This window comes from Python bivittatus, unplaced genomic scaffold, assembly GCF_059951505.1.
Source record: "Python bivittatus isolate LINGU-HERP-01145 unplaced genomic scaffold, Pbiv_v1 ctg000210_np1212, whole genome shotgun sequence".
NCBI lineage: Eukaryota > Metazoa > Chordata > Lepidosauria > Squamata > Pythonidae > Python > Python bivittatus.
The window spans coordinates 7,479,473-7,506,489 of NW_028277053.1; the positions used below are offsets into that span (position 1 = coordinate 7,479,473).

Here is a 27,017-nt window from a genome sequence, read left to right on the forward strand (position 1 = left end):
GCTTGAAATCCATACAGGAATTTTGGAAGACATTTCTATCTGGTTTATACATGGGAGACAAGCAGCTGAAGGCTGCCATATAGAAAAGCCCAGTGAGAGAAACACAGGTTATGCAGATGTATAGAAATTTCACACAGTCAAGAATCCCTACCCCCAATCTGGAAACATATTGTGCTGAATGTATTTTATTTTGGCATTCTGTAGTGTTACCAGATCCATTCTGAAATTATTACACTTAATTTTGCAATTGACTATGCTACTGAAACAAAGCAGTAAAAATTATTTCAGAATGAAGAAGGTTACATTATAGAAGGAAGGAAATTTCTTGGTGGAATATTGCTCAGCCAATGATTCTTAATTAGCTAACTGAGTTGAGTCCCCACTTTTCTTTGTAAAATATTGAGGAATGGTGAGCAAGTAAGCACTGCTATGCAGTTTACATGCATTGCTATCTTCCTTGTTTAGGTTACATGCCGACAGTCTGTAGTGATAATAGATGGACACGTAGCATTGGAAGGGGTGATTCTCTTTGGCCAGGACCATTTCTACATCTGCAAGCATTTCACTCTGTCCCACCTAGAGGAGGTTTTTTGCACAAGCCATTGCTTATCATGGTGAGTTGTTTCCTATCTGAGCTGTTCTTGGGGTTAAACAGCTTTGTTATATCACTGGTTATTGCTAAAACATGTCATTTCTATATATGGTTAAATCCCAATTCCTCACACATTGTAGTGGGAAGGAGGGAGGGATTTTTTTTTTCATTTTCTTCTGTTTGGTTCATTGCAACTTACCAGAAGATAAGCACCAGGGTCTCATCATGTTATCATGTTTCCAAGAGCCATGGTTTTACAGCCAGAGAAGGAAAGGAAAGGCTGCTCTCCATCAATCTCCCTGCAGATCTCAGAGTATTTAATTCCATCAATCAAATCCCATTATCAAAAAGGGGACAGGCTAACTGGAGCTCCAGAAAAACAGGGCTGTTTAGGAAACACAGAAAGTCTTCAGAAAATAAGCCAAATTATTTCCAGTTTACCAGGCAATTACTCATATTATTTTCTGAGTCAGCCTGACATGGTTCTGGAACAAGTTGCTCATCTGCAGGTTTTTGTGCAAGGAAGAAGAGGACAATGGCCTAATTTGCTACTAGAGAAGTCAAATTAATGATGCAGTTGTTGTCTAATGCACATTTCATGCGGTTGTTTCTAGCATCAGTGAATCATTCATTTACAACTTGTGCTATGAAACTGAGGCCGTAGCTGTTGAGCCCACGTGTTCCCGCCATTCCTACAGTGACATTAAAGAGATCCAGCCAATGCGCTTTCTTCTTCAGGTAGGAATCAGCTGTCTGTATAGACTTTTCCTCAAGTAGAGGGTATCTAATGAAGATACACAAGGTTTTGAGATGGAAGCTCAACAAGTTAGAATAAAAGAAATGGTCAACTGTTATATAAATGTGCAAACTGTTAAATGCTTCTTTGGATGACAGAGAAGGGAAAGAAGATTCTGAAATATTTGAATGAATTCCACATATCTACAGTATGTTTGAGTTCAAGGCTATGTTTTAAATCTTCCTCAGGAAAAAAATCCTATGTGAAAAACTTATTAGAGATAGACCAACAATAACAGTAACAACAAAACCAGTGAAGTTATCAAAATATAAAAATACAAACCAACATTTGTACCCTGTCCTGGTTTTGCCAAGTTAAAGGAAATTGTTTCTGATTTTGAGACTTCTTCTAAGCTTGAGTATTCCTATCAGTGAGATGTTTTAAGCAACAGCAGAATGGGAATAGCATAGGTGAGCAAACGCAACAACTATTGTTCTTCTAGCAGAGCTCTTAAAAAGCTTATAGGGTTTCCAACTTAAGGAGAATTGATCAACTGCATGGGTGGGTGTATGGTTAACCTGGAGCAGGGATGTGTAACATTTGGCCTTTCAGTGGGACATGCCAGGGGCCATGCTCCAGAAAATAGTGGGTAAGGCCAGGAAAAAATCCTTTATGTTTAAAAGTCATTAAAAATAAATACAGTTCAGATACATTCTCTCCAGTTGTATCCTTAATAATTCCTCCCCCCCATCACATTAAAATGTAAAATTCAGTAACTATTTTTGAAGATGTCTGGAAGATAAGCTTTCTATAGCTGCCTGCAGCCTGGGCCTCTGGATTTTAACCAAATACCACTCTCTGATCTGCACCCCTGACAATGAATTCTTGGGGAAGCAGCATGGAGATCCCAGGATCCCTGGATCTAGTCCTGTTGGCTCCTGACATTTCCTAAACATGATTCTTCTGTATTGGACAATTAATGTTTCATGGGATGAAGTGAGGGCTTGAGAGAAATTCTCCGTTGGATAAGGCTGCTTTCTAGACATTTTTGATGATCTTTTAAGCCATTCAGTTTTGATTGAAATTGCTTAGAAGAAGCAATTTCTCCTTTCTCTTATAAGCTGACCATACCCCATTTGGTTTGTCTTCACAGGAGATAGCTCTGGAGATCTTCTTAAACAATGGCTATTCCATTTTCCTCGTATTCCACAACAGTGACAGGACAAAAACCTTGACAAGGTACCTCTTGCAGAAGCTACGAAGAAGCATTGTTTCCTGCCTGATCCCAAGCTGTTTTCTTCAGAGTTCATTAGAAATCTTATTTTTTCATATAGGTTCCCCGTTGCTTGGCAGTTTCTTTGAGGCTATTAACTTTGGCTAGGCATACATAAGTGTTTTATCTATAATTAACAGGGCTTATCACATTTAAAAAGATCTAACCAAATTGTCACAATATTTTGGACGTGTAGCCTTAATACAGACACAACACATACCTTTATATCCATATCCATATCTTCCCTTTCAGGGCAAGCAAGATATGACATATGGCAGAAAAGGAATAAGAAATAGTAAGTCAAAGAAATTAAAGGCATAGATAAAAAAAGAAAGTGAAACATATCTAAAAGTAGTTTATGCCAACACCATGGACTATTCTCTGTACTTTTCTCTTCTTGCTAACCATCATTGCTTCTATCATTTTGCACTGCTTTTGTTCTTTAAGTTTCTCAGTGCTCTCTTTTTCAGGATCTCACGGTGACACTCTTGGTCATCCTCTTCCTCTCAACCTATTCATTCTTTATGTATTTTCTTTTTTATCCTCATTCATTCTATCTATACGATCAAACCATGGCAACATATTTCTCTGGCCATTTATTCACTTTTGCATTCAGGCCACATTCAGGACCACATACACACTCCAGCCCTATTTAAGTACCTCATTTCTACTCATACAATGTTTGCGTTTCTCCTGACATTCCCAGCTCTCATTTTCATACAACCAAAAGCTCTTACATTTAGCTATTTTCACTTGTTTGAAAAAACATTCATTCTGTGCAACAGACCATATACTTACTACATGTTGCCGTGACACCAGCATTTGCACAACTTGTCTCCATTTTCGCATCATTAGTAAACATTCTACAAAGGTACACAGATTCACCTACTTTCTTAATATAACAGGTAATTTTCCAAGTCCTTCTTTGTAAACCTGTGTTTCTCTTATATCTGCAGAATATTAAAACAGACAGTTGCTAAGCCCAAACACATATCTGGCTTTAGTCAAGTAGGAATGAACATAGTAACTTGGCTTCATGCCCTTGGCAGGCAAAATTCAGCATATTTGATTAATTGTTCTTTCTGACCTTGAGATATGAAAAATCAAGTGGCCCTAAGAAATAAATAACTCTTGAAGGAAAAGCCAATTATTTTATTGTTTCTTAATTCTTTCTAGCCCAATGGATTTCTGGAAAGAGATTATTTAAAAGGGTTGAGGACTCTGTCTCTTTTTCAACAGATTAATTCTCTGTAGACTGAACATAATGGGACCAAATTTAGGAAAAGTAAGGAAAAGAAAATTCAATTTAAAAATGGGCCAAATCATGCTGGGGCTGAGGAGAAAAACATTCTTGGGGGGAAGACCCCCCAATTCATCCCTAGCCAGGGCAAGTGGGTGCTTGTTGGGAATGGCTGAGAATGTTGGCAATTACTCCAAAGCCCCTCTCTCCTGGTCACATGACCCAGAGTGGAACATTTGCAACCCATCCTGGGTTTCCCATGTAAGCAGTCACACAAATGCTCACAGATGCAACAGAAACATGTTACTTCATTACATGTTACATGAACAACTCTTGGATGCTGCTGATGTAAAGGTATGGAAAAAAATCCAAATGACATGTTTAGCATGCTTTCTCTATCTTGTTTACCTATGTATATGTGTGGCTGTATATTTGCATGCTATTTTGGCAATTGGATCCCCAAAGTTATTTCAGTCCTATCAGAAGCTGGTATTTACTATCATAAATATATATTGCAAAATAAAATAGAATCTTTCAGAATAAATTGTCTAAAGCTGTCACCATTCAGAAGAATAAAGTAACTCTTGTATATTTTCTTTCCTCAGATTTTGTTCAGTGAAATCAAAAGGCATCACAGATGAGTCTACTAATATAAGGTATTTCTACATATCCTAATATAGAGGAAAATTAAATTAAATAAATGTTGTAGTCTTTTGTATTATCCTTGGCACTTGCCTGACAGCATTCATTTACCTCAGAAACACTGGATTTCAGCTGTTGGGGGCAGCTCTTACTTTCTCTGATCTCCTAAAACAGTTGTTTGCATTCTGATTTTTGTTGGGGTAGAATTTTTTAACTGGACATACATTCGCATTTAAACATGAGCTTTACCATCTCAGTGAGAACAAGCTGAATCTGTGTCACCCAATTCAGACAATAAGGGCATCCTGAGATCAGAGGCACTCAGTAGCAAGTCTTCAGATCAGCTGTTTGGGAAGAACACAGCCCTAAGCCCAGCCAGTCCGAATGTTGTCCATTTGCCCCAAACTCAGGAACCCTCTGAATTGTGCCTTGGAACCAGAGAAAGGTAAAGGTAGTGACTCTTCCCGCTTTTGGCTAAAATTCTCCTTCAGTGGGAATTTTATGCACAGCCTCGCTGACTAGTCCCTGGTAGGGATGACTGAGGAATTTGACATACACACGTTCAGGTATAAAGTTAACTGCTTTGCATTCTCAGATGCTAGTATGCAGAGTTTACTGTTCATCAGATTATGTTCTTCCATGATCATTCGTGTTTTGAACATATCAAAATAATATTTAAATAGCAAATGAGAGGATTTCTGATGAACAGAGAAACAGAACAGAACTGAGTACGTGGCACATGTAGAAGTGTTTAAAGAAGGAGTCAAAAGAGAATTCTCTCCAAACAAGATTTCTGGAGTGTTGATATTTCAGAGACTCATACAGCAGTGCTGCAGAAGGCAGAAAACATTACCCATGAAATGGTTTCTATTGGAGCTGATTACATTTTTCCTTTTTTATTTTTTTTAAATAAGTGCTAAATATTACAGTACAAAAATATATGAGTAAAAGTATTCCAAGAAGAAAGTACAGTGAAGGGAATTTTTGTCTAGCATTCCAGTATTTCAATTACAGTATTTACAGAATTGTTCACTTTTTAATCTGCCTTTGATGGACCCAGATCTTCAGGATCATTTACTAAATACATCTAAATCCTACAACTTCATACAGCATTTGAGCTTTAGACTGTCTCAATTTCAGCTATTGTATGGGCCTTTGACTCTTGACAACACATGGACATGTCCCTGCAGTTTTCATGGCAACATTTTTGTAAGTAATTTGCCCTGACCTAGAGTTGAGAGAGAGGGACTGGCGTAAGGTCACCCTGCTGGCCTTGTGCCTAAGGCAGGGCTAGAACTCTTGGGTCTCCTGCACTCTAGCCTTTAACTACTCCATCAGACTGGGTCTCTGATTTCAGCTATTAAGAATAGGTAATTCTTGCTGTTTTAATCTTAGAAATTTGAACTTTAATATGTATCTTTAGGAGCACATTTAGATCCAAAGTGTATGTTTCACCTAAGATCTATCTATCCCTCCCTCCCTCTCTCTCTCTCTTTCTCTCGTAATCTAATCTAATCTCAGGTACATAGTCTGCTGTCTGACAAGTACTCAAAACAGCTTGCAAATTTAGAAAGCAAAGATGGTATATAAAAAGTAAAAGCATAATATTAATACTAAAATCATTTCCAAGTCAAAAGTCTGATGCTTGGAGGGGGTAGGGGAGGAAAGGCAAATGCAATTTGAGAGGGAGGGCATTCCAAAGCATTGGAGAAACAGAGGAGAAGGCCATCTCCACTGGAAAGATGGGCTTCTGAAGGGTCTTTCCTGCTAATCTTAACAACTAGACAGGTTTGCAACAGGTGGGACACCCAGATCCTAAGCCATTTAAGACTTTCAATGCTAGTACCTTAAATTGACAGTACAGTGATAATAGGCTCCCTGTATTTGCAGCCAAACTGCCACATTTGCAAAATTATTGGCTGTAGATTTAATTTACTTTTGCCTTTTAAAAGGTTCTGGGAAACCTCAGTAAAGCTCTACATTCATTGTAGCACAGAAGTTAAATCAGTAATTGATCCTTGAATGTATTATTATTGTATTCCATTTTTTGCCATATATTCAGCCTCTTCTTTTGCCCCAGAAGCACCATGCTGAATGCAGAATCCCTGGTATGTGGGGAAGAAGTGCCTCATAGGTTTTGGGAGTCACTTGGCTGCTGCTTTGAGAGGAAATTCTGTATGGACATTCTGTGTATTTATGCAGAAGAGGCTTTATTTTCATAGAAGCCAGTCAAATATAACTTGGGATCATGCATGCCCATCTCTACAATTCATTATGTTGCTTTAGTCTGACTAGTTCTTGCATGCACGTGAGTTAGAATGCAAGGATTAAATGCTTGACATCTAAGTGCCAGCACAAGTTGCCCTGTCCCTTTCAGAGAAGAGGAGAGTTTTGTCTGTACACTGTGACTCCTAGGCATATATGAAAAGCCTGAATAGGTGTAGAGAATAAGGAAGATGACCTTGATGGAAATATGCAAGAACCTAGGCAAAAGGGGCTGAAACATTTTTTTAAGTCCAGAACAGTGTGATAACATTTGGTAGTGGCTCAGGCAGACACCTCCCAAATTCATTGAATAATGAGGAGGAGGAAGAGGAAATACAGCACAACCAGACTTGCAAGATTCTGTTATTATGGCCAGTCTCAATAAAAGTAGTTTTTGCCTTCTTGTGGAGTTCTCTTCCTCGTCTGGTCTACCTAGTGGGATTGACAATAGGGACTGCACAATATGTGATAGGGACAGTGTAATCCAAATACCCTTACAACTGCTTATACTGTAAATGTGCAACATACTGTATCTCCATTAACTTGAGTTGGAGAGCCATCTCATGCATGCACAGCACAGTCATGTGATTCTCACTTGTAAATGATCAAATGTGGGAGGAAGCATTACTAATCCATTCTTCATAACTGGAATGCTGTCATTGGCCCTAGGCTGTAAACATCTTTTCTTCTACTTGGAATGTATCTTTTGAGTTTCTGCAGGTTCTGTATCCTAGCCCATGTTGCTGTTTTAAATGCTAGAGAAGGAAATCATTTGGAAATTCTTGATGTAGTAATTCATCTGACACTTTAGAATACAAAGAAACTGCAAAACTCCATTATGGATTGAGCTCAGGCATAAAATAGGACAATTTAAATAGTAGTTTCTATATGCAATTACCAGGTTGCCAGCATTAACTCTTTATAGGCATGAGGCAAGAAAAGGCATAGTACCAAATCCAGAAACATTTCAATAACTGATATAATGCTAAAGGTTCACAATCAAAGGGTAATGCCAAAATCCTGCCTCAAGTAAAACTCAAAATGCAATTGGAGATTCTTCCTTAGACAAAATATCTAAAGAATTTTGAAAGGAGCCAAAAGAATTGCAATTGTTGTTCACTGTGTTAAGGGTGCAATTTGTGATGTATTGGCAAGGAAGACATGTGCTAGAGCAAGTAGCTTTGTTGCTCTCTAATGATGCTTGGACCCTGACTGGATTCAATTGGGAGCAAGAATCATCAGATTTATGATTTGCTAATTCAGGCCTTCGGGTTCCTAAATGTTGATAGTCTTGGCAGGGTTAGGGGTATATGGGGCAATCCTCAGTTCCTCTTCCCAAGCTCCAAGTTTGGAGCTGGAAATGAAAACTAGCTTGGTTCTAAAAAGCCAAGTTGCCACTTATTTTGGTGTCAGCACCTAGCCTCCAACATCCAATAATTTCTGGTCTTTCTCTGAGAGCTAGAAGAGAGGATGTCTTTGGCAATGGATGAAAAGATGCTTGGGATGCCTCTTGTATCTAGTGTCCAAACTCTCCAGCCCACCTTTATTGAATCAGAAGAGGGAAGGGGAGGTCTTCACTGAAGCTGTGGTACATATTGGAAGGTCAGTACAACTGTTGTAATGTCCGCTCCCAATTACAAGCTGGAGAGAAGCTGGGGCTAACAGATTTAGATTCTGACCTCCTGCTATGGGAATGTGTGGTGGATTGATACATGTCTGTTAGAGTAGTAGAGCTGTATGAGATCCAGAGCTGTTTTATTACTTGGGATCATTCATAAGGAAGAGATGCAAGTTGCTATGCCATGCCATACCTCAGCATCATTATCTGTCATTTGTCTGGGGATGGGGATGGTACCTCATTCACCTCCACTCTGTTTGATTCTCCTTTGCTAGTGAGTTGGGGGTCATGAGGTTTGAAAAGTTTGGCTTTCTGAGGGGAGCGGGCATTGTATTCTTCAGCTTGTTTAGCTTGTCCCTCTCTTCTTGACATTTCCTCAAGCATGAGAAGCAAAGATCTTTTTCTTCTACCAAATAAAGTGTCTCAAGGCGTTTGATGTTATCAATAAAGATTTCCTCTTCTGTGGGCCCAGGAAATGGGTTTCTCTTGGCATTTAGTTTCTTCAGCTTAGGGAGTTTTGCAACACTGTTTGGGATAAGTGTCAGTAAATTATCAAAAACCCCAACTTCCTGGAGCTCCTTTAAAGCTCCCAGAGTGGTTGGGAGATTGTCAATGTGGTTTAGGCCAAGATTAAGGTTTCGCAGATTCTTGAGCTGATTTAGCTCCACTGGTAAGCTGCGGGCTGTGAGCTTGTTGTTGCAGAGATTCAGGAAAATGAGGTTCTGTAGGTTCCCTATTGTTTCTGGCAGCTTATCAATCTGGTTACTATGCAAGTCCAACCAACGCAGGTTCTGAAATTTTTCGATTGCGTCTGGGATTTTTTTGATCATGTTTCTGCTGAGGTCTATCTCGTCCACATCATCCAGCTTGAGGATGCACCTGGGGAAAGTTGTGATGCCCATCTTGCTCAGGTCAAGACGGCGTTTTCCATCAAAGGTGATCTTGATGCAGGTCTTAGCAATCTTCAATGTGACCTTCTTCCCTTTGGGGCCTTTTGCCCCTTTAGCCATTTCCAGTTAAAATAATGCAGTTCAAATTCAATGAAAAGGTGTTCGTTCCAGTGAAGTCTGTGGGTGCTTGATGTTGAACCTTAAAAGCACACAAAGACATGCAACAAAGTTAATCAAGAGAGATAACTCTTTACCCAATATCCATCTATCTGCTCTGCAGTGCTGCTAAGACCAGTTGCAAATAGATGTTAACAGAGATAACGGTGTTCTTTCCAAGCTGATCAAATGAGAATAGAAAGATACATGTTTTCTCCATACATTTTGGGGGAGTTGCTAGAGTGGGATGAAAATCAGGCTCCTGATACCCTGGTCTTTAATACCCTGTTCTCATATAATACTTTTTCGATAAATGCATGCTCTGTCATCTCTACATGTATTCTTATTGATATGTGTTTGAATGTGCACATTGTTTTCCTCACAATCAGGCAAGCTTAGGGAGGCAAAATGTTATCCATAAAGTGACTTTCAAACCTGCCTTATTACTAAGTTCATGAATACTTTGGAAATATTATATTATACATGGAGATAAAATCAATAGGGATATATATTGCCATATATTTTATAGTACTGTAAAAGTTAGAGTTGCTACAGTGATTTTAATTAATCAGAAAGTGCTAGATTTTCTGTCATTTCAAAGCCAGGATTGGTGATAGAATTAGAATAATATTCTTTTATCCTAAGGAGTCTTAAATGAAATAAAAGTTTGTGGGATTTTGCTACTACACCCTATGATTTTAACTGTTGTTGCTTGGAACTGATGGAGTTTGAACATGTAATTAGCTTGGAATTAATGGCTGCCGTACAACCTGAGGGAGTAAGATTTATACTCCATAAGGCCAGCCGTGGCTCATTCACTGGCTAAAACAAAGTAAAGCAGTTTGTATCTAACAATATATGAATTAAAGTAATATTCAAATAATTGCTACTCAATGACAATAATTTACACATTGTAGACAGTCCTTTGATATACTTTAATATCAGATACTTTCATGCTTCATCTCTGTGATTAAAGCAGCAAGTGGAACTGCCCTCTGGCATAAACCATGGATTATATTCAGACAGTACAGGAGTTTATTATTGTAGCAAAAAGGAACTAACCAACGTGTTTACACCAGACACTTGAGGAAAGCACTTATATGCTCCTTTCATTAGAGGAATTCAGTGGGAGCACATACATTTTCCACAGAAGGGAAAAATAGTGGATCATACTGTATGTGTCAACCATGCTCCTATTTTACATTCCTCAAATATATATTGCAGCAATTCAGCACTGATTTTTGCTCCCCTTGGTAAGGTGACACAGTACATTCATCATTAAAGGATTTATAGGGTTCTTGCACATTAAAGAGGAAACAGAATCCTGGATCACAGTGATGATCAACCGTTTGGGGAGCAGGGATAGGGGCTTGCAAGGTTTTGAAGGGAAGTTTTAAGGTTTTTTTTTTCTTTTTTAAAAATATACTAGGTTTCTTTTAGTGTTTATGCTATAATTTTGCTGTGTCAAAATAAAGTTTCCTTCAAGTTGAGACCTGAATCCTAGTGAAGTCACAGATTATGCCATTTTCTTAAAACACTACAGAAGTGGTTTGCCACTGCTGCCTTCTGGATATGTTTGACTTCCTCGTCTAGCTTAGGTCTCTATAATTTGCTGAAAGTCTCCCATCCAAGTACTAACAAGGTCAGATCCTGCTTATTTTGTTCAAGATAAGCCAAGGTTAGGCAAGTGCTGCCAGCTTCAAAAGGGTAGGTAACAGTGCTCCTAATTTTCAACAGTTGGCTTTAGGTTGTTTGCCCAGACATACAGTGGTACCTCGGTTCACGAACTTAATTTGTTCCACGACTCTGGTCGCGAACCGAATTGGTCGTGAACCGAATCAAATTTTCCCATAAGGTTCAATGTAAATACGGTTAATCCGTTCTGAACCATATGTATTTTTTTTTAAAACCACAAAAATATGAAACAAAGTACAGTACAGTACAGTATGAAGAGAGAGAACACTAACCTTGCTCGAGGCGACTTCTGGCGTGGAGGACAGGAAGGCGGGTGGGGAGGCGGTTATTGCTTGGAGGGAGAGTCCCCCTCCCTACAGGAAGCCACGACCATGTGTCACAGCACAGAAAATGGCCGCGGGTCGTGTTCGTCATCTGATGCGGAGTTCGCGAACGGAAGCAAAATTTTGCGAATGGTGCTGTTCGTGAACCGAATTGTTCGTGAACAGAAGCGTTCGTGAACCGAGGTACCACTGTATAGGCTGTTCCTCCCATTTCCACTATGCAAAAACATCCCAGAAGCTCTTTACTCTAATAATTTTTACCTCAGAAATTGCTAGATAACCCCAGAATAATGACAGTTTAAGATCTGACTTGCTTATTCCTGACTATAAAAAAACCATGTATCTATTTAGGGCTGGGAGGAAGAGCAGGACATGCCCTAAATAAAAGTTATATCTACAGTTTTAGTGATTTTATCTTTCTGGATCCTGGGACCTGTGTGAGGAATTCGCTTTTCAAAGTTAAGATGGTGAGTGATAAGGTGTGTCACTTTTATGTGTTCTGTGAAGGCCGACTAAAATACTAATTTATTCCATTTATACAAATGGCATTCCTATCCTTTGTAATGTTAGAACTGAGTTTGAAAGCATAGAAGTGAAATAAAGCTTAGAAATAAGAGAAGAAATAATATGATTTTTTTTGACACCTTTGCCTGCTTTGCAAACTATGAGGGATGGACTCTATCAGTGCTTAGTATCCATTATGCTGTTTTATCAAAATACTATGTTAGCTATGGACAGGGATGGAGAAGAATTAATTTGCCTTTTAATACAAACTGACCAAATATGCACATCTTCAGCTTATGCACAAACCAAAAGGCAATGAAGCTCCAATATTTTGCTGTGTCTTGTCCTCTCATAAAAATAAATTTACCAGAATCTACTCTGCATATGCTTAGGATGCCTGTAGCTGTAGAAAAAGAATTGAGACCTCAGTTAATATGTAGATAAAATACATTTCAGGAGTGAATCTATGTGAACTTTGCAATCTTCTTTATAAACACTCTATTAATCTTTGGAATTAAATACCTTTTCCCCTTCCTAGGGTAGGTGGTGAAAGAGAAATATGTGTCAGGAACTAACATCAAGGTTTTTCTCCTCACCAGGGCTTTAGCTCTCTAGCACTTCAGGTAGCCAAAAGTTCCAGGCCTGATCTCTGGTGAAGAACAAGTTAAACGTCTACCAGATTTTATGGCCCAACACAATGGGATACATCTTTGCAGTTAGCATGCATAGGCTTGTTATTTGATGTAAATCACAAGATTTGGAGAGATGGAGACTGCTAAATATCAGGATAACAGCAAACATGGAGTAGTGTGGATATCCCAAGAAGATCTACTGCATGAGGCAGAGGAGGGTGTGACACTTTAAACTGCTTCTGGTTTGGCTAGTTCCTCGCCACGCCTCTTCCTGGTAGCAGCAGCAGCAGTAGCAGCACTGGCTGGACTCTCCAGAGTCCCCCAGGTTACCCTAGATATATGTGCCTGGGGAGGTCATCAGAAGGATGCATTTGTGAGGTAGTTTGCCAGTGTTGGCAAACACCACAGGCACCTCACAATGCATCAGTTAGGGGATCATCTGCTCTATTCTGCTTTGGTCAGAGTTCACCTTGCGTACTCTGTCTGGTTTTAGGTACCACACTTGGTGGAGGATTCAGAGAAAATGCTCAAAGAAAGGCAATGACAATGACCAGGGAACTAGAACCTAATTGCTCTGATGAGAGAGTGAAGGATCTAGGTATGTTTAGCTTTAAGAAAAGTGACTAGGGAGATGTGATAAGTAGATCTTCAGAAACTTGAAGTCCCATAGAAGAAGGTCAAGACTTATTCTCTCACATTCAGAAAGCAAGACATGGAATACTGGATTTAAGTTATTACAAGACAGATCCTGTTTGAATGGACAGAGGTATCCAGTGGGGACATCTCAGAGTTCTGACCTGGGCCCAGTACTTGTCAGCATTTTCATAAATGAAAGACAAGGGGATAGAAAGGATGCTGATTAAATTTGCAGATGACACAAAGCTGGGGGAGGGGGCAGATTGCTAACACTTCAGAAGACGTGCTCAAGGTGCAAAATAATCTTGATAGTCTTAAATATTGGGCTTTATACAGTCATATGCTAGGTAAGAAATGTAATGTTCTGCACTTAGGAAAAGCAGATGCACAGTACAGGGTAAGTGGTACCTGGCTTGGCAGAGGTACTTGTGGGAAGGATCTCAGCCTCCTGCTTAAGCATAACCCAGCAGCATGCTGCAGCTTGTCAAAAGAGCTACTGCAGCCTTTGGCTGCATCAACAGAGGTACAGTGTTGAGATTGCAGAAAGTGATAGTTCTGCTTTATGTGTGTCTGTCAGACCAGACCTGGAATACTGCATCCAATTCCAGACCACCATACAAGAAAGATGCTGAGAACTGGAAAGAGTGCAGAGAATATGATGAGGGTCTTGGCTGGATCCTATGAAGAATGGTTAAAGGAACTGGATATGTTTAGCCTAAAGAAGAGAAGACTTAGAGGAGACATGATACTAACTTCTTCAAATACGTGAAGGGTGTCAGAGACAAGAGGGTGTAGATTTATTCTCCATAGCTCCAGAGGGTAGAATAAGAACCAATGGATGGAAGGTTTACAGAGGGAGATCCAGACCTGAAATGAGGAATTTCCTGACTGGAAGAGCTGTTAAGCAGTGAAATCATGGATGCTCCATCACCAGAGGTTTTCAAACAAAGGTTGGACAGCCATTTGTCTGGGATGGTCTGAGGATTCCTGCCTTGGGGAGGGGTTGGACCAGAAGATCTCCAGAGTCCCTTCTAACAATGATTCTATGTGATTAAAAAACTTCTTAACAGTAAAAGCAGTTCAGCTGTAGAGAACCAGGGAGATGGCCTTGAAGCAAATATTCAGAAAGCTTTAGATAAACAAGGAGAAAAGTATTAAAAAGAGCCTCAGGCTGGCTCCTTCCTGGAAGGCAGGGGAAGAAACACACAAACAGACTTGCAAGGTTCTGTTATCTTAATGCTTATCTCAAAGTATAATTGTAGTCTTCTAGTGGAGTTGGTTTTCTGGTACAGTCTACCTCCTAGGGCTGACATCAACAATGAAACAATTACCCCATTAGCTGCCCTTTATTAGACATGTTCTTTTTATATAGTTTGACTTTTTAACTAATTAATGTGGATATTTATATTTTTAACTGTTTTCAGGTTTTACTTTAATTGTGAGCTGCACAGAGTCACCCTCTGGGGGAGATGGGCAGCATACAAATTTAATAAATAAATAAATAAAGTAAGTAAGTAAGTTCAAATGGGCTGGGTAGCCCCTGTAGGGGATGCATTCATTTGATTCTGTGCACTGAGCAGGACACCTCACCGGTAGGGCTACTAGATCTGGTCTGCCAAAATCTGGACACTTATGAGATGGCAGCAGAGACATAGCCTTTTCTGTTTTCCTTTGCTGCTATGTGTAGACATCCAGATTTTTCAGCCCAGATTTAGTAGCCTTACTCAGTGGGTCTTTCTGAATCTTAATCTCATAGTGGCACATCAAAAACAGCCAGTCATGATAGAAGCTGCATTATTAACAGCATGCCATCAGTGCGATGAGCATCTGTTCCAAGTAATGGCTCAGGAGGGCATCAGGTAGGAGGCCAGCCTGCTGTCTGAATCAACTGTTACAGGTAGTCCTCACTTACTGACCACTCATTCAGCGAGTGAAGTTGTGATGGCACTGAACGAGTGGTACTTATGACTGGTCCTTGAAGTTTCAGCCATTGCAGCGCCCCTGCGGTCACGTGATCATAGTTCTGGCACTTGGCAACCAGCTCGCATTTAACGACAGTTGCAGCATCCCATGGTCGCGTGGTCGCCATTTGCGACCTTCCCAGCCGGCTTCCCACAAGCAAAGTCAATGGAGAAGCCAGCTGGGATGGTCTTAAGTCACTCTGGTAAGTCCTTACGGCCTTCCTGTGCTTCTGTCCCCCCCTCCATCCATCCCCGGCCCTCCTGCACTTGCATGTGGCCTGCGCTGGATCTCCCAAGCCCTTCCCTGGCCTCCTCCAACTCATGCATGCCCTGCGCCAGCTTTCCCACGGCCTCCCCCACAGCACCCCCATGCTCCTTACTTGGGACTCCCACTGCTTCCCGCTTAACGACCCTGCATGTCTTGGTGTTATGATGACAACCAGAACTGCCAGGATTGACATTGCTAAGCAATGCAGTCATGTGATGTCATGCTTTACGACCACATTGCTTAGCGACAGCAATCACGGTCACTCCCCCTTCCAAGACTGCTCTTTGCCTTTTTAAAAGTTTACATACATTAAATGCAAAGATATGTTGAGCTTGAACTTAAGCCCAAAGCCTTGGTGTAGCTCCTCTAGGTAGTCAGTTCGCTCAGCGTGTCCAAATGCAGGAAAGTTTTTAAGAAACAGCTTCCTCTCCCAGATAAATGGCAAGCAAATGCAGTAGTAAGTTTGTGGCTGTTTTGTAGCTGGGAAGAGCATAAGTTCCGGTTGGCTTAGCCCCAGCTGATCCAAAACCCTCAGCATTTAATTGTGAGGAGTCAAATCACTGTTTTGATAAATGATTGTTTGTAAAAGAATGTAGATTTGTTTAGAACACACTTCTCCATTAGAAAGCTTTCATTACAAGCCCTTCAGGCTTTTAGACTACTCATTAATCATGTGCAAGTACAGGGACATGGAGATCAGATGGAAGATACTGTAATGCATTTGAGTTCATTTCAATAACCTATTTGAACAATATACTTGAAGGGGATATATGCCAGGTTCCTACCTTCACCCCAGAATTTATTCAGAGGAAGTAAAGAGTTGGTGAGGGTAATCTTAGGTCTCCTCCTGACCAGTAGATTACTCTTTTTGACTCTACTGAGGAGTGAGTGCTTTGGAAGTTTTAGAAAACCTTTTCACAAGCGCTTCACTCCATCTGAACTCTGCTATGATCTTTTTGTCACTCACTTTTTTATCAAAACCAGTAAGATGAACAAAGACAGTAAGAATTAGACTAAATCCCTGCCTTTATGCTGCTTACACAAAATAGTATTTGTGTAGATTCTATTAACCAATGCAGATAACCACGTGGAGGAACTGATGTGTTCCAGGTGCAGCTGGCTCCATCCTGGAGGTGGGGTCCATGGGGGTGTATGTCAAAAAAGTCAAGATGGTTTCCAAAAATAAGATTTTTGAATTGGGCAATACAGTGTTTGGAAATACTACTTCTCTTTTGTAGACTTAGTGTTCTTTTAAATCACTAAGCCAGGGTGCAGCCAGGTACTTCCTCTCAAGTCACAAGTGAGCTGTCAAAATCAGAAACTCTGGAGAAATCTGTCCAGAGTACCTTTTCTTTCTTCTGCACAATAACAGGAACACACACCTCATCAGACTTGAAGAAGGGCTTTCAGCACCCACATTCAGAAGACAAAAGAAATTAAAAGTATCTTGCTAGCTTCCAGTAAGATTAATTTTGCACTTCAACTTCAGTAAATTAATAGTACGGTGGTACCTCGGGATACGAACGCCTCTGCTTACGAATTTTTCGAGATACGACCAGCTCCGGCCCCAGAAATTTACCTCAACTTGCGAACTCCGCCTCGACTTACAAACCGGATCCGCAGCCATTTTCCCTGCTGCCACGTGGTTGCGGCTTCCTGTGGGCGAGATCGCGGTAGCAAGGAGACGTTCGGTGAGGCTTGTGGTGTGTTTTGTGGCGTTTGGAAGGTTTTTGGTGTGCTTGTCAACATGTCATTTCTGGAGGGTTATGCAGCGCAGGAAAAAACAACTGACTTTAGACAGGTTTTTCCCAGAACTGAGCCTGCAGCTAAGAGGCAAAGAAGAGAGGAAACCCCTGAAGGAGATCTCCCCGATGTTCCTTTGGAGGGGGACTCTCCCTCCAAACAATAACTGCCTCCCCACCCCATTCTCCCTCTTCATACTGTGCTGTACTGTACTTTTTTTCATGTTTTTGAGGTTTAAAAATAAAATGCATATGTTTCAGAACTGTTTAGCCGTATTTACACTGAACCTTATGGGGAAAATTTACCTCGGGGTGTGACCAAATTTGGAGGGCGGATTAGCCGTATTTACATTGAACCTTATGGGGAAATTTACCTCAGGGTGCGACCAAATTCGGGGGGTGGAACAGATTAACCGTATTTACATTGAACCTTATGGGAAACTTTACCTCAACTTGCGACCAAATCGAGTTGCGACCAGAGTCACGGAATGGATTAAATTCGTAACCCAAGGTACCACTGTAATTACAGTATACAGTATGGTCAATAAAATGCAAACACAAACAGTTTTGAAAATAGGAATGAGGGAGTAGTATGCTATTTGCACAAGAGAATATCAACTTAAAATTTTGGATGATGTCACCCAATACTTTCATATAGTTGTTACATTACAAGGCAGAATAGAATTAGAATTTACCAACCTAGAGATCACCTATAGAGACTTCCAGCATCACCTTACAGCTTCAGTCATTCAAATAGGAATAAAGCCACTGAAAAGTAGTATAGCGTATATCAGTTCCATCTAGATGACACAGAAGTGCCATATAGCTGTTGTCTCTCGGTATTACAGAGAAAACATGGTTCAGGAGAACTGTTAGGGTAGCATCTTTTAGCTTACGTAGGCAGCCTATACAACTAAATATAAACTAGACTGGAGAGATAATTGAATTGAGATAATCTATTTCAGTCAAAACTGAGAGGTAACACTATTCCCAAACAATTGTTCATGCTTACTAACAAATAGTATAAGGATTCATTTTTTTTTGATAAGGCCAAGGCCTCCTTTAAAACTATGGAAATCATTCCTTCTAAGGGAGAACCAATTAGACATATCTAGTCTTGGTACTTTAAGCAATCAAACAAGCATTGTAGCTGATTTCAGTTCTACAAAGGCTCTGACCACATCTGCAGAGTCCACAGTCTATTAAACAACCACAAAAGCTTGGTTAGATGACACACTATGCTATGACTATGAGCACTTGCCAAGAATATGTTTTCTCAGACTACTGTTGCCTTACCTCATTTTTCAATTGAGAAACTTCCTTAATAGATTGTAGAAATGTTATAGACATTAGATAGACAGATTTGACAAAGTATTCTGATTTGCAAACCAATGGGGACCAATTCAGTTTACCTGGGGAGAAACTATTAATGCTGCCCCACTTTAGAAAGATGAGGGCCAAGGCTTGGTGGCTGTGCCAGTGCTTTGGAACAGCCTCGCCGTGGACATCCACTTGCTTCCCACTCCAGCTGCCTTCTGGAAGCTACTGAAACCAGAGCTCTTGTTGAAGAGCATTTGGGCCTTGATTCCATCTCGGCTTCATTATAATTCTGTTTAGTTAATTTAATTCCATGTTTTCATTAGCCTGTGGACTTTTTATTTATACCCTTTTTGTTTATTATAATTGTTTCTTATGTGTTTTATTTGTAAACTGTCAAGGGGCCTTAGGGATCCTGAGGTCTAAATGATAACAATAATGTGTAAATGGCAGTAATAACAGCAACTACAACCACAGAGCTAGCAGAATGAAAACAGGAAGATTGGCTGCCATTTCTTCAATAGCCTGCATAATTCCTCTGTTCCATTTATGTCTTCTTTACCATTTCCTCGCTCCTGATTACTTCATCCGGAAGTGGTTTTTGGAAAAGGAAGGTATTTTTCATGAATCAGTAACTTCAATATTAAATGTCTAAGAGAGGATTTACTTTTCTCATCACTCCAGTGCAAAGTCATATTAATTCCTTGTGTTCACTTTCCCCTCCAGATTCCTGGAGCTGAAATGGATGCCTCTGCAGGGCAGGACAGGCATGCTCTAGTCAGTTTAAAATAAAAAGTTGGAACCTGGTTGAAAAACATCCCTTTTTTGCGAATTTACCTGTATATTGATTCCTACTAAGCCAGCTACTTGTGCTGGGGATGAAGGATCTATATAGTTCCCTGGGATGTTTGGACAACATTCACAGAGGAAGCCATCTTTACTTGTTACAAGAGATAGATTACTTAGCATTCACTTCCTATCAGAACTTGGCTTCTTCCATGTTGGTACTGAAGAGAGGGAACCTCAGCCAAACCATAGTGGCTAGGAAAGGTTTCAAGGTTGCTGTCCTAAGGAACACAGCTGTGAGGAAAACTTCCACAAATCATGACGACTTCTAGGAATTATAGCCCATTTTGCACCTCTCTAGGCTGGTTATACGTCAAGAGCAATGTAAATCTTAGAGGATTCCCTCCATTCCATGCAAGCCCACTAGATTGCTGTATCTCTGTAGCTGAGTAATACTTCAGTAGCTTTACTTCCTAATAACAAGCTGCTTTAAATTAAATTGAGTCTGCAGTTCCCACTCCAGACCTGTAAATTCTACACAGAGACTCAACAAGAAACCAAGTATTTATATATAAAAAAGAGAAACTTCTTAACACCTAAGGGAATCGCATGCCAGCAAGGATACTACAAGTGGACCTGGCCTTGTGCTTTCTTGGCAAATCTATTCTTCTCTGATTAATGGATAATTTCTCTGCCAATGTTTGGAGATAAACCTCTGAACTCCATGGCAAACTCTCGTCTGATTTTTCCCACAAATTCTAAAATTGAAACGACAATTTAAAATCAATGGTGACCTGCTTGTTCAAGAGAGGGTGACTTACCCTGTTCGTGTGATATTCTAGTCAGCTGTTATGATGCTGCCTGTGAAACTTTGTATCTAAGCAACAGGAAATTCCAAGCCCTTAGAGATCATTAACATATGCCTTGTTTCCAACATGCAAGTTCAAAGGCAGTACAGAAAGTGCCAGCTGCACCTCCCAGGCCTGAGAAACCAGCAGTTCCTATTAATAGAAACAGCATTCAGCCTCAAAACAGCACAGGTCTGTAAGGTTCTCCGGGGGACAGCCTTGACTGGTGAACTTTGGCTGTAACCATTCTAGAGTGACCTACAAGAAGTTACACCACATCTGTGAGATCGTCACTGTGTCTCTAACATCAGTGACACAACAGAAGACAAAGCTGGGAACGTGGGGCCTCTGCCACGTTACAGGCAAAGTGAGATGTGGGAAATCAGGAATGAATATCTGAACGCTGCAGCAAACATGTTTGTTTATATTTCAAACAAGCATAGAGTCAGAGAAGGGCCATTGAGTCAGTACTTCAGGACTGCAGATTAAATCATCTCCCTAGATGGCTGTCCTACTTGAATACTTCCAGTGAAGGGGAGCCCACACCCTCTGGAAAATTGGTTGCATTGTTGTATGTAAAATTGCATTGGCCTTTTTGATGCCACATCACACTGCTGACTCATATTTACCCTGGGATTAGTTGCAGTTCTAAAATCCTTTCCACACATATTATTGCCGAGCCAGAAATCTCCCATTTCTTCACCATTTGTACTGCACAAATTTACAGGTAGTCCTCGCTTAATGATGTCATGTGACTGTGATGGATTTACTACCTCACTTCCACACAGCCATTAAACAAATCACTGTGGTTATTAAGTGAGACATCACGTGACTGCGACTTGTGATTTTACTATTGGCTTCTCCATTGACTCTGCTTGTTGGAAGCCAGCTGTGAAGGTTGCAAGTGGTGATCATGTGACTGCAGGACACTGCAATGATCATAAACTCCCACCAGTTGCAAGCGCCCAAATCTTGATCATGTGACCGTGGGGATGCTGCAATGGTCATAAGTACAAGAATCAGTTGCAAAGTTACTTTTTTAGCCCCGTCATAACTTGGAATGGCCACTAAACAGGGCAGTCATTAAGTGAGGACTGCCTGTAGTTAATATCCCCTCCACTTTCTTCTCCAAATCAATAAAAATGTTCAAGAGTACCAGATCCTATGCATTTGAATCTGCTTCCTAACTGAATATTTTTGCATTTGTCTCTGTTAAATTTCGTGAATTTAAAAACCTCAATTTAATGGATTCCCATTTAGCAGACTTTGGATATAACAGACAAAACTGTCCATCCTAATATCTCTCTCACACAAGGACAAGTCTGTTGCATCCAAAGTAATCTGGGCAGGACATTTATATTAAACTGCATTATATTTACACATTTGCATCAATTTATTTGTGAAATAGTGTCATTATGCAAATAACATAATCACTGCAAATGATGTTCTTTGGAATTAAAGGGTATTGGGAAGTAACAGACACCTTGTTCCCCCAATTAGTCTGTTAAATCGAGGGTTTATTTTCAACCCATTTCTCAAACCTATCAAGATCATTTTGAAATTTATTTTATCTGAATTTTTGCTGTCTGAAATTTGACAAGCATTCCCCTCACCTCTTCATCTAAGTCATTAATAAAAACGTTTACTGGACTGAAGACCCAATCCTGTTGCATATCTACTTAATGAGGGTTAGGGTTAGGGTGAAAATACTATCAGGCTTGGGCATTTCTCAAATTAAAATCCCTGGGCAGATGTGTGACACAAGAGTTGGTTCCCTGGTGGTTAAAGCTTCAGGAGGCTTTTACATAAACAGCTTTTCCATGAGCAGTGAAAAATCCTGCTCTTTACTAGATCACAGTAAGGCTATTCGAATTTAAAGAAGCAAAAGGATCTGTGGGAGGTGAACACAATGTCATGAAGAGTCCTTGGTGCTCTCTGAGCTTGGTTGTTTGCTTGCAGACTTTTCATTACCCAACCAGGTAATGTTGTCAGTGCGAGTGAGTATGGGGTTTGCTCCCTGTTTATATAGAGTAGCTTGCCCTGCCAGTTTTGGTGGGGGTGTGGTTTTTTCCTTGGTAGCTCCTCAATTAGGGTGTTGTTTTCTGCTTGATTCTTTGCCTGGTGTTAATCCCTGCTTATCTGGGTGTTGGCTGTTGGAGAGGATGTGTTCTGGTCTTTTTGTTTCCTTCTTAGCTTTTTTAATTGTTCCAATAGAAGAGAATATATGTAGCTCAGGGTTGAACTATGGAGTCCTTGGTGCTGTCTTTGGATCTATGGGAGGTGAATGCAATGTCATGAAGAGTCCTTGGTGCTCTCTGAATTTGGTTGTTTGCTTTGCAGACATTTCATTACCTGACTAGGTAACATCATCAGTGCTAGTGAGTGTGGGGTTTGCTCCCTGTTTATATATATACAGTAGCTTTTTTATTGTCTCTTTTGAATGGTATGTAAATATGGTTTATTTCTTTGTGTCTATTGATGGCTGATTTGTCTGAATGCCAGGCTTCCAGGAATTCTCTAGCATTTTTGGATTTAACGTGGTCTAGGATGCTCCCAGTTTCCCAGTTGAAACTATGTTTGGGTCTGTCCATGTGTTGTGAGATTAAGGAGTTTTCATCACATATTCTGACTGCTAATTGATGTTCATGGATGTGCTTTGCTAGTCTTCTGCCTGTCTGTCCTACATAGTGGCTGTTACAGTCCTTATACTTACGTTGTAGATGACTCCTGTTTTTTCTTCTTGGGCTACTGGGTCTTTTAGTTTACTTAAGATGTTTTGGAGGACTTTAGTTGGTTTGTATGCTATGGTAATACTGTGGGGTTGTAATAGTTTGTTGATTGTTTCTGAGATGTTTTTGATGTATGTGTTATCCCTTTCATAGCTTGTGTTGGTTGTGCTGTAGTGGGTTGAATGATCAGGCACTTCTTGATAAAGTTGCATGGGTATCCATTTTGTTGGAAGATGTTGTATAGGTGGTCTGTTTCCTTTTTCTGGTATTTTGGGTTGTTGCAGTGCGTTTGTGCTTGTCTGAATGATGTTCCTTCACAGCTCCTCTTGTGAGAGGTTGGGTTGTTACTTTGGTAATGGAGCACATGGTTAGTGTGGGTTGTTTTTCAATAAACTTGTGTTTCTAACTCACACTGTTTCCTTTGCTGATGAGGATATCCAGGAAGGGTAGTGTGTTGTTATTTTCTTCTTCCCTTGTGAATTTTATTCCTTTGAAGGTGTTGTTGTCAGGCCTAGCCCAAGGAACTCCTGGAGACCGTGCAGGTTCAATCAGCAAGGTTTATTAGCTAGTGCTTGTTTACAGAATCTTCTCAGACTGGCCAGCAGTTCCCAGGAACAGGACTTCACTATCTCCTGGAATGTTAGGGGTGTGTCAGCTTTCGCCTCTTATCTCCAGTGTGTTGCTCTGGAGACGAGATCATGTTCTTTACCCCCCTTCCAGTCCCATGCCATTCCATCACAGTTGTTGATGGTTTCATGTGTCTTCTCTCGTTCGTTTTTTATTATGACGAAGGTGTTGTGTGCATACTGGACCCATACTTTTGGTTGTATGTGTGGGAGTGCTATAGTTCCTAGACGCTACATTACGGTCTCTGCTATGAGTCCTGATAGTGGTGATCCCATGGGTGTTCCTCTGATTTGTTGGTATATTTGTCCATCAAACTGAAAATAGGTAGTGAGGCAGAGGTTAATGAGGCTCACGATTTTGGGTATTTCAATCTTAGTGTATTTCTCTTCTATTGGAACAATGTAATGATTCAAGTTCTGCTCCTTTTGTACAAAAAGGGACAGGCTTGGATGGTGATGATGTCACACGCATGTCTTGTGGACCTTGGACACCCACCCCACCTCATCCACCCCATGGATGCTGCTGCAAGAAGTCTCCACCCTATATTGCTTCTAAGTGAGAAATAGTTCAGTTGCTGAAATTCTTGTAACCCCATCTTCTCAATAAATCTTGAGATTCTATAAGAATGGTATTTGGAAATGGTACCTATAGTTTTAGGCTGAGATGTCGATGATGATGATGATGATGATGATGATGATGATGATGATATGGCAGAAAGGTCACTTTCCTCACCAAGCAACCATCTTGGACCAGGACAACCTTGTGGGAAGGCTGGCTTTGAGCTCCCATCTTTATTTGAGAGTCAGCCTCTTTTTCCCAACATATGTGCTTTCCAAGTATTGGCAGTACCTTGTTTCAACTGGCTGGAGAGAATATTGTGCCATTAGCAGCAACTCAGTCAGGAGGTTATTGCATAGGATTATTCTGAGAATCAAATGGAATTTGAGAAATTATCTTCTATCCCCTCCTTGGAGGAGGAGCCACCCGCATGCATGCTCAGAGGTAATCAATTTATTACAAATCTCACCTCCTTAGTCATCCAGCAGTGAGAGGAAATGTCCATTTGCCGAAAGGAGTGAATGTTGCCATGCTAAGAATGGAGTGTAGTGGTTGTTTGCATCCATCCAATGATACTTTTTTCTGCCTTTCAATCATGTCCGATTCTCAGTGACTGCCTGAACAAATCCCTGCAGTTTTCTTGGCAAGATTTCAGAAGTGACTTGCCATTGCCTCCTTCCCAGGGCTAAGAGAGAGTGACTGGCCCAAGGTCACCCAGCTGGCTTTATGCCTAAGGCAGGATTAGAACTCACGGTCTCCTGGTTTCTAGCCTGGTGCCTTATCCACTGCACTAGACTGGCTCTCATCCAATGATTAGGAATGGCCAAATTACCAATTTTGATTATATTCTACTTTTCCAGTCCTAAATTAGTTCTATCCCTTTTTGTTTAAAGAAAAAAGGCTGTCTGTCTGTCTACCTACCTACCTACTGGACATGCCCACTTCTTTTAATAAACACATCTTTGAATTACTTAACTACTTTAAATGAATTGCAATTCGTTTTTAATGGTTGTGCCTGATGGGAATTATTTTAAAAATGAAAAGTGCAAATTAAATGTATAATGCAGCCTGATCAAATGTGATTATCTTATGAAAGAGCCTTAGAGCTATTGCTGACCTGTAGAACCAGCAACAGGATTAAACATGTCCAATCTATTGCTGCATAATGAATTCTGAAGTATAATTTCCAGGGGTTTATGAACCTTTTTTTTTTTTTCTGATTACTTGAGGGTTGAAATTAGACAGTTGAATCTACTAAATAGTCCAGCAGGGCTGGCTACATGTGGGGCAGAGAAAGGAAGAGTATTGATAGTACAAAGAGAGCCACAGATACCATTATCCTGTTTTCATCCAGACCATAAGCACAAACCAATGGATGACACAGCCTTTAGAACCCTAGGAATAATCATTGTCCCAATCATGGCTATTCTGTTCAGAATAGGGATGTCCAAGGAAGTAGGAGAGTTTCAAGGCCATTCCATCCGTAGCACTGAGTGAAGTCTGCTAAAGTGGATCATTTACTAATCAACCTGCAGGAAATGTCTTTGTGCATACTTGCTGACATAAGTTTCCAGAAGTCTTTTTCTGATCACAGATTACCCTGTCATTTTCTCTTGCACAAATTTCATCCATGCAACCTTTTTCAATATAAAATTGAATTCCAGCGTGTCCTACGGTTGGGGAAACAACCCACCAAGCAGCACATTCTTGGGACATAGATTGTCTGAGTGCCAGCCAGCCACTGGGCTTCCTCTGCCCTCTGCCTTATCCCAGGAAAGAAGCAGGGAGCAGCTGGCATTGGAAGGCATTCCCTTGGCTGCTCAGTGCGTCACCTGCTTGGTGCTTTCCCAAAGGGAAAAATGTGAATCAGCCAAAGTCAACTTCCTAGGCAATTCTCAGCACTGAACAATACATTGGAAAAGGATCACACTAAAACCAAGGAGAAGACTGTCCAAAGGAAATAATTGGTCCTTGTCTGTCTCTGTGACATTGTATCTTACTGTGCCAGCCTCTGTCAACTAACTAACATTGCCAACCAGCCAGTATTGTAAATAACTGAATCTTGCCCAGTTTTCACATTAGCATTCTCTGTGCTGTACATTTTGGAGGTGTCAATGCAGCCATCAATAAGCTTTTTAGAAGTAAAAGGTAATGATTTGCTGAGATAGAATTTTGCCAGCAATTTACACTGAGAGTTGTCATTAGATGCCCTTCTAGATCATTCTCCTATGGAGCTAGGCTTGCCAAGCTAAAAGGATGCATGTCTGGCCTGGCAGTGAAGAAGCTAGGTAGTCAGAGGGAGGAAAGGGGATGCAGGAGAGTCTCCCTTGTGTCAAGCTCAGCTCCTGGTCATTTCATAAACATGTCCATGTTGTACTCTTGACAGTAATGTAGAAATGGTTTGCCATTGCCGTGGCCTGGAATGGTGGCCTCATTTTTAAAATAATGATTTTGGAAATCCTGGGAGTTATAAACCATTGAAGTGAGGACTTGTTCATATTGGCCTGGGGCAAGTTAAAACAAGCAGGCACACAAGCTTAACCGGAAGGATTTCTCCAACAGGGACTTCCTCATACTAGAATATGATCATACCTGGTCATGGTCAGGTTATAGACAAAGAATTGCTGTTTGCTAATACTGTTTACCAATTGTTTCATTAATTGGTCACCCCTGGTCTTTGTTGTCTTTCCAAATGTGTATGGCAACCAAAACTACAAATAGAGTGGCAGCAAGATTATATGCCAACATTTCTTTGGGCTTCTCCGCTCTCAATTTCTTCTCAGTTATAATTTCTTAAAAACTCTCTAAGGAAGAGTACAACAAAATTTCAAGAATGACAAGTGACAAGGCTACAAATGCCACTTTTCTGTGCCAAACTCTTTTGATGCTTACCTATCTCTGTGGTACTGTATGTTAATGTGCCAACATGTTTCTTTTTTTATATATTTTTAATAACTTTTAAAGTTGTTTTTATTTTTT

At 40.4% G+C, this 27,017-nt stretch overlaps 2 protein-coding genes across 2 annotated transcripts in view; one reads left to right on the forward strand and one right to left on the reverse strand.

The window, feature by feature from the left end:
* The window catches only part of WDFY4 (WDFY family member 4), a 191,028-nt gene that overhangs the window by 106,727 nt on the left and 57,284 nt on the right, over positions 1–27,017 (forward strand). Inside the window, exons 43-46 of the mRNA XM_088139404.1 lie at positions 466–614; positions 1,207–1,330; positions 2,482–2,567; positions 4,447–4,497. Of these exons, the coding sequence (XP_087995530.1) occupies positions 466–614; positions 1,207–1,330; positions 2,482–2,567; positions 4,447–4,497 (410 nt within the window). The remainder of the gene's footprint in view (positions 1–465; positions 615–1,206; positions 1,331–2,481; positions 2,568–4,446; positions 4,498–27,017) is intronic.
* Positions 5,365–20,158, reverse strand: LRRC18 (leucine rich repeat containing 18). The gene is made up of 2 exons (XM_088139396.1): positions 20,098–20,158; positions 5,365–9,455 (listed from the first exon to the last, which is right to left on the reverse strand). Exon 2 carries the CDS (start codon positions 9,374–9,376, stop codon positions 8,609–8,611), a length of 768 nt encoding a protein of 255 aa, XP_087995522.1. The 5' UTR covers positions 9,377–9,455; positions 20,098–20,158; the 3' UTR covers positions 5,365–8,608.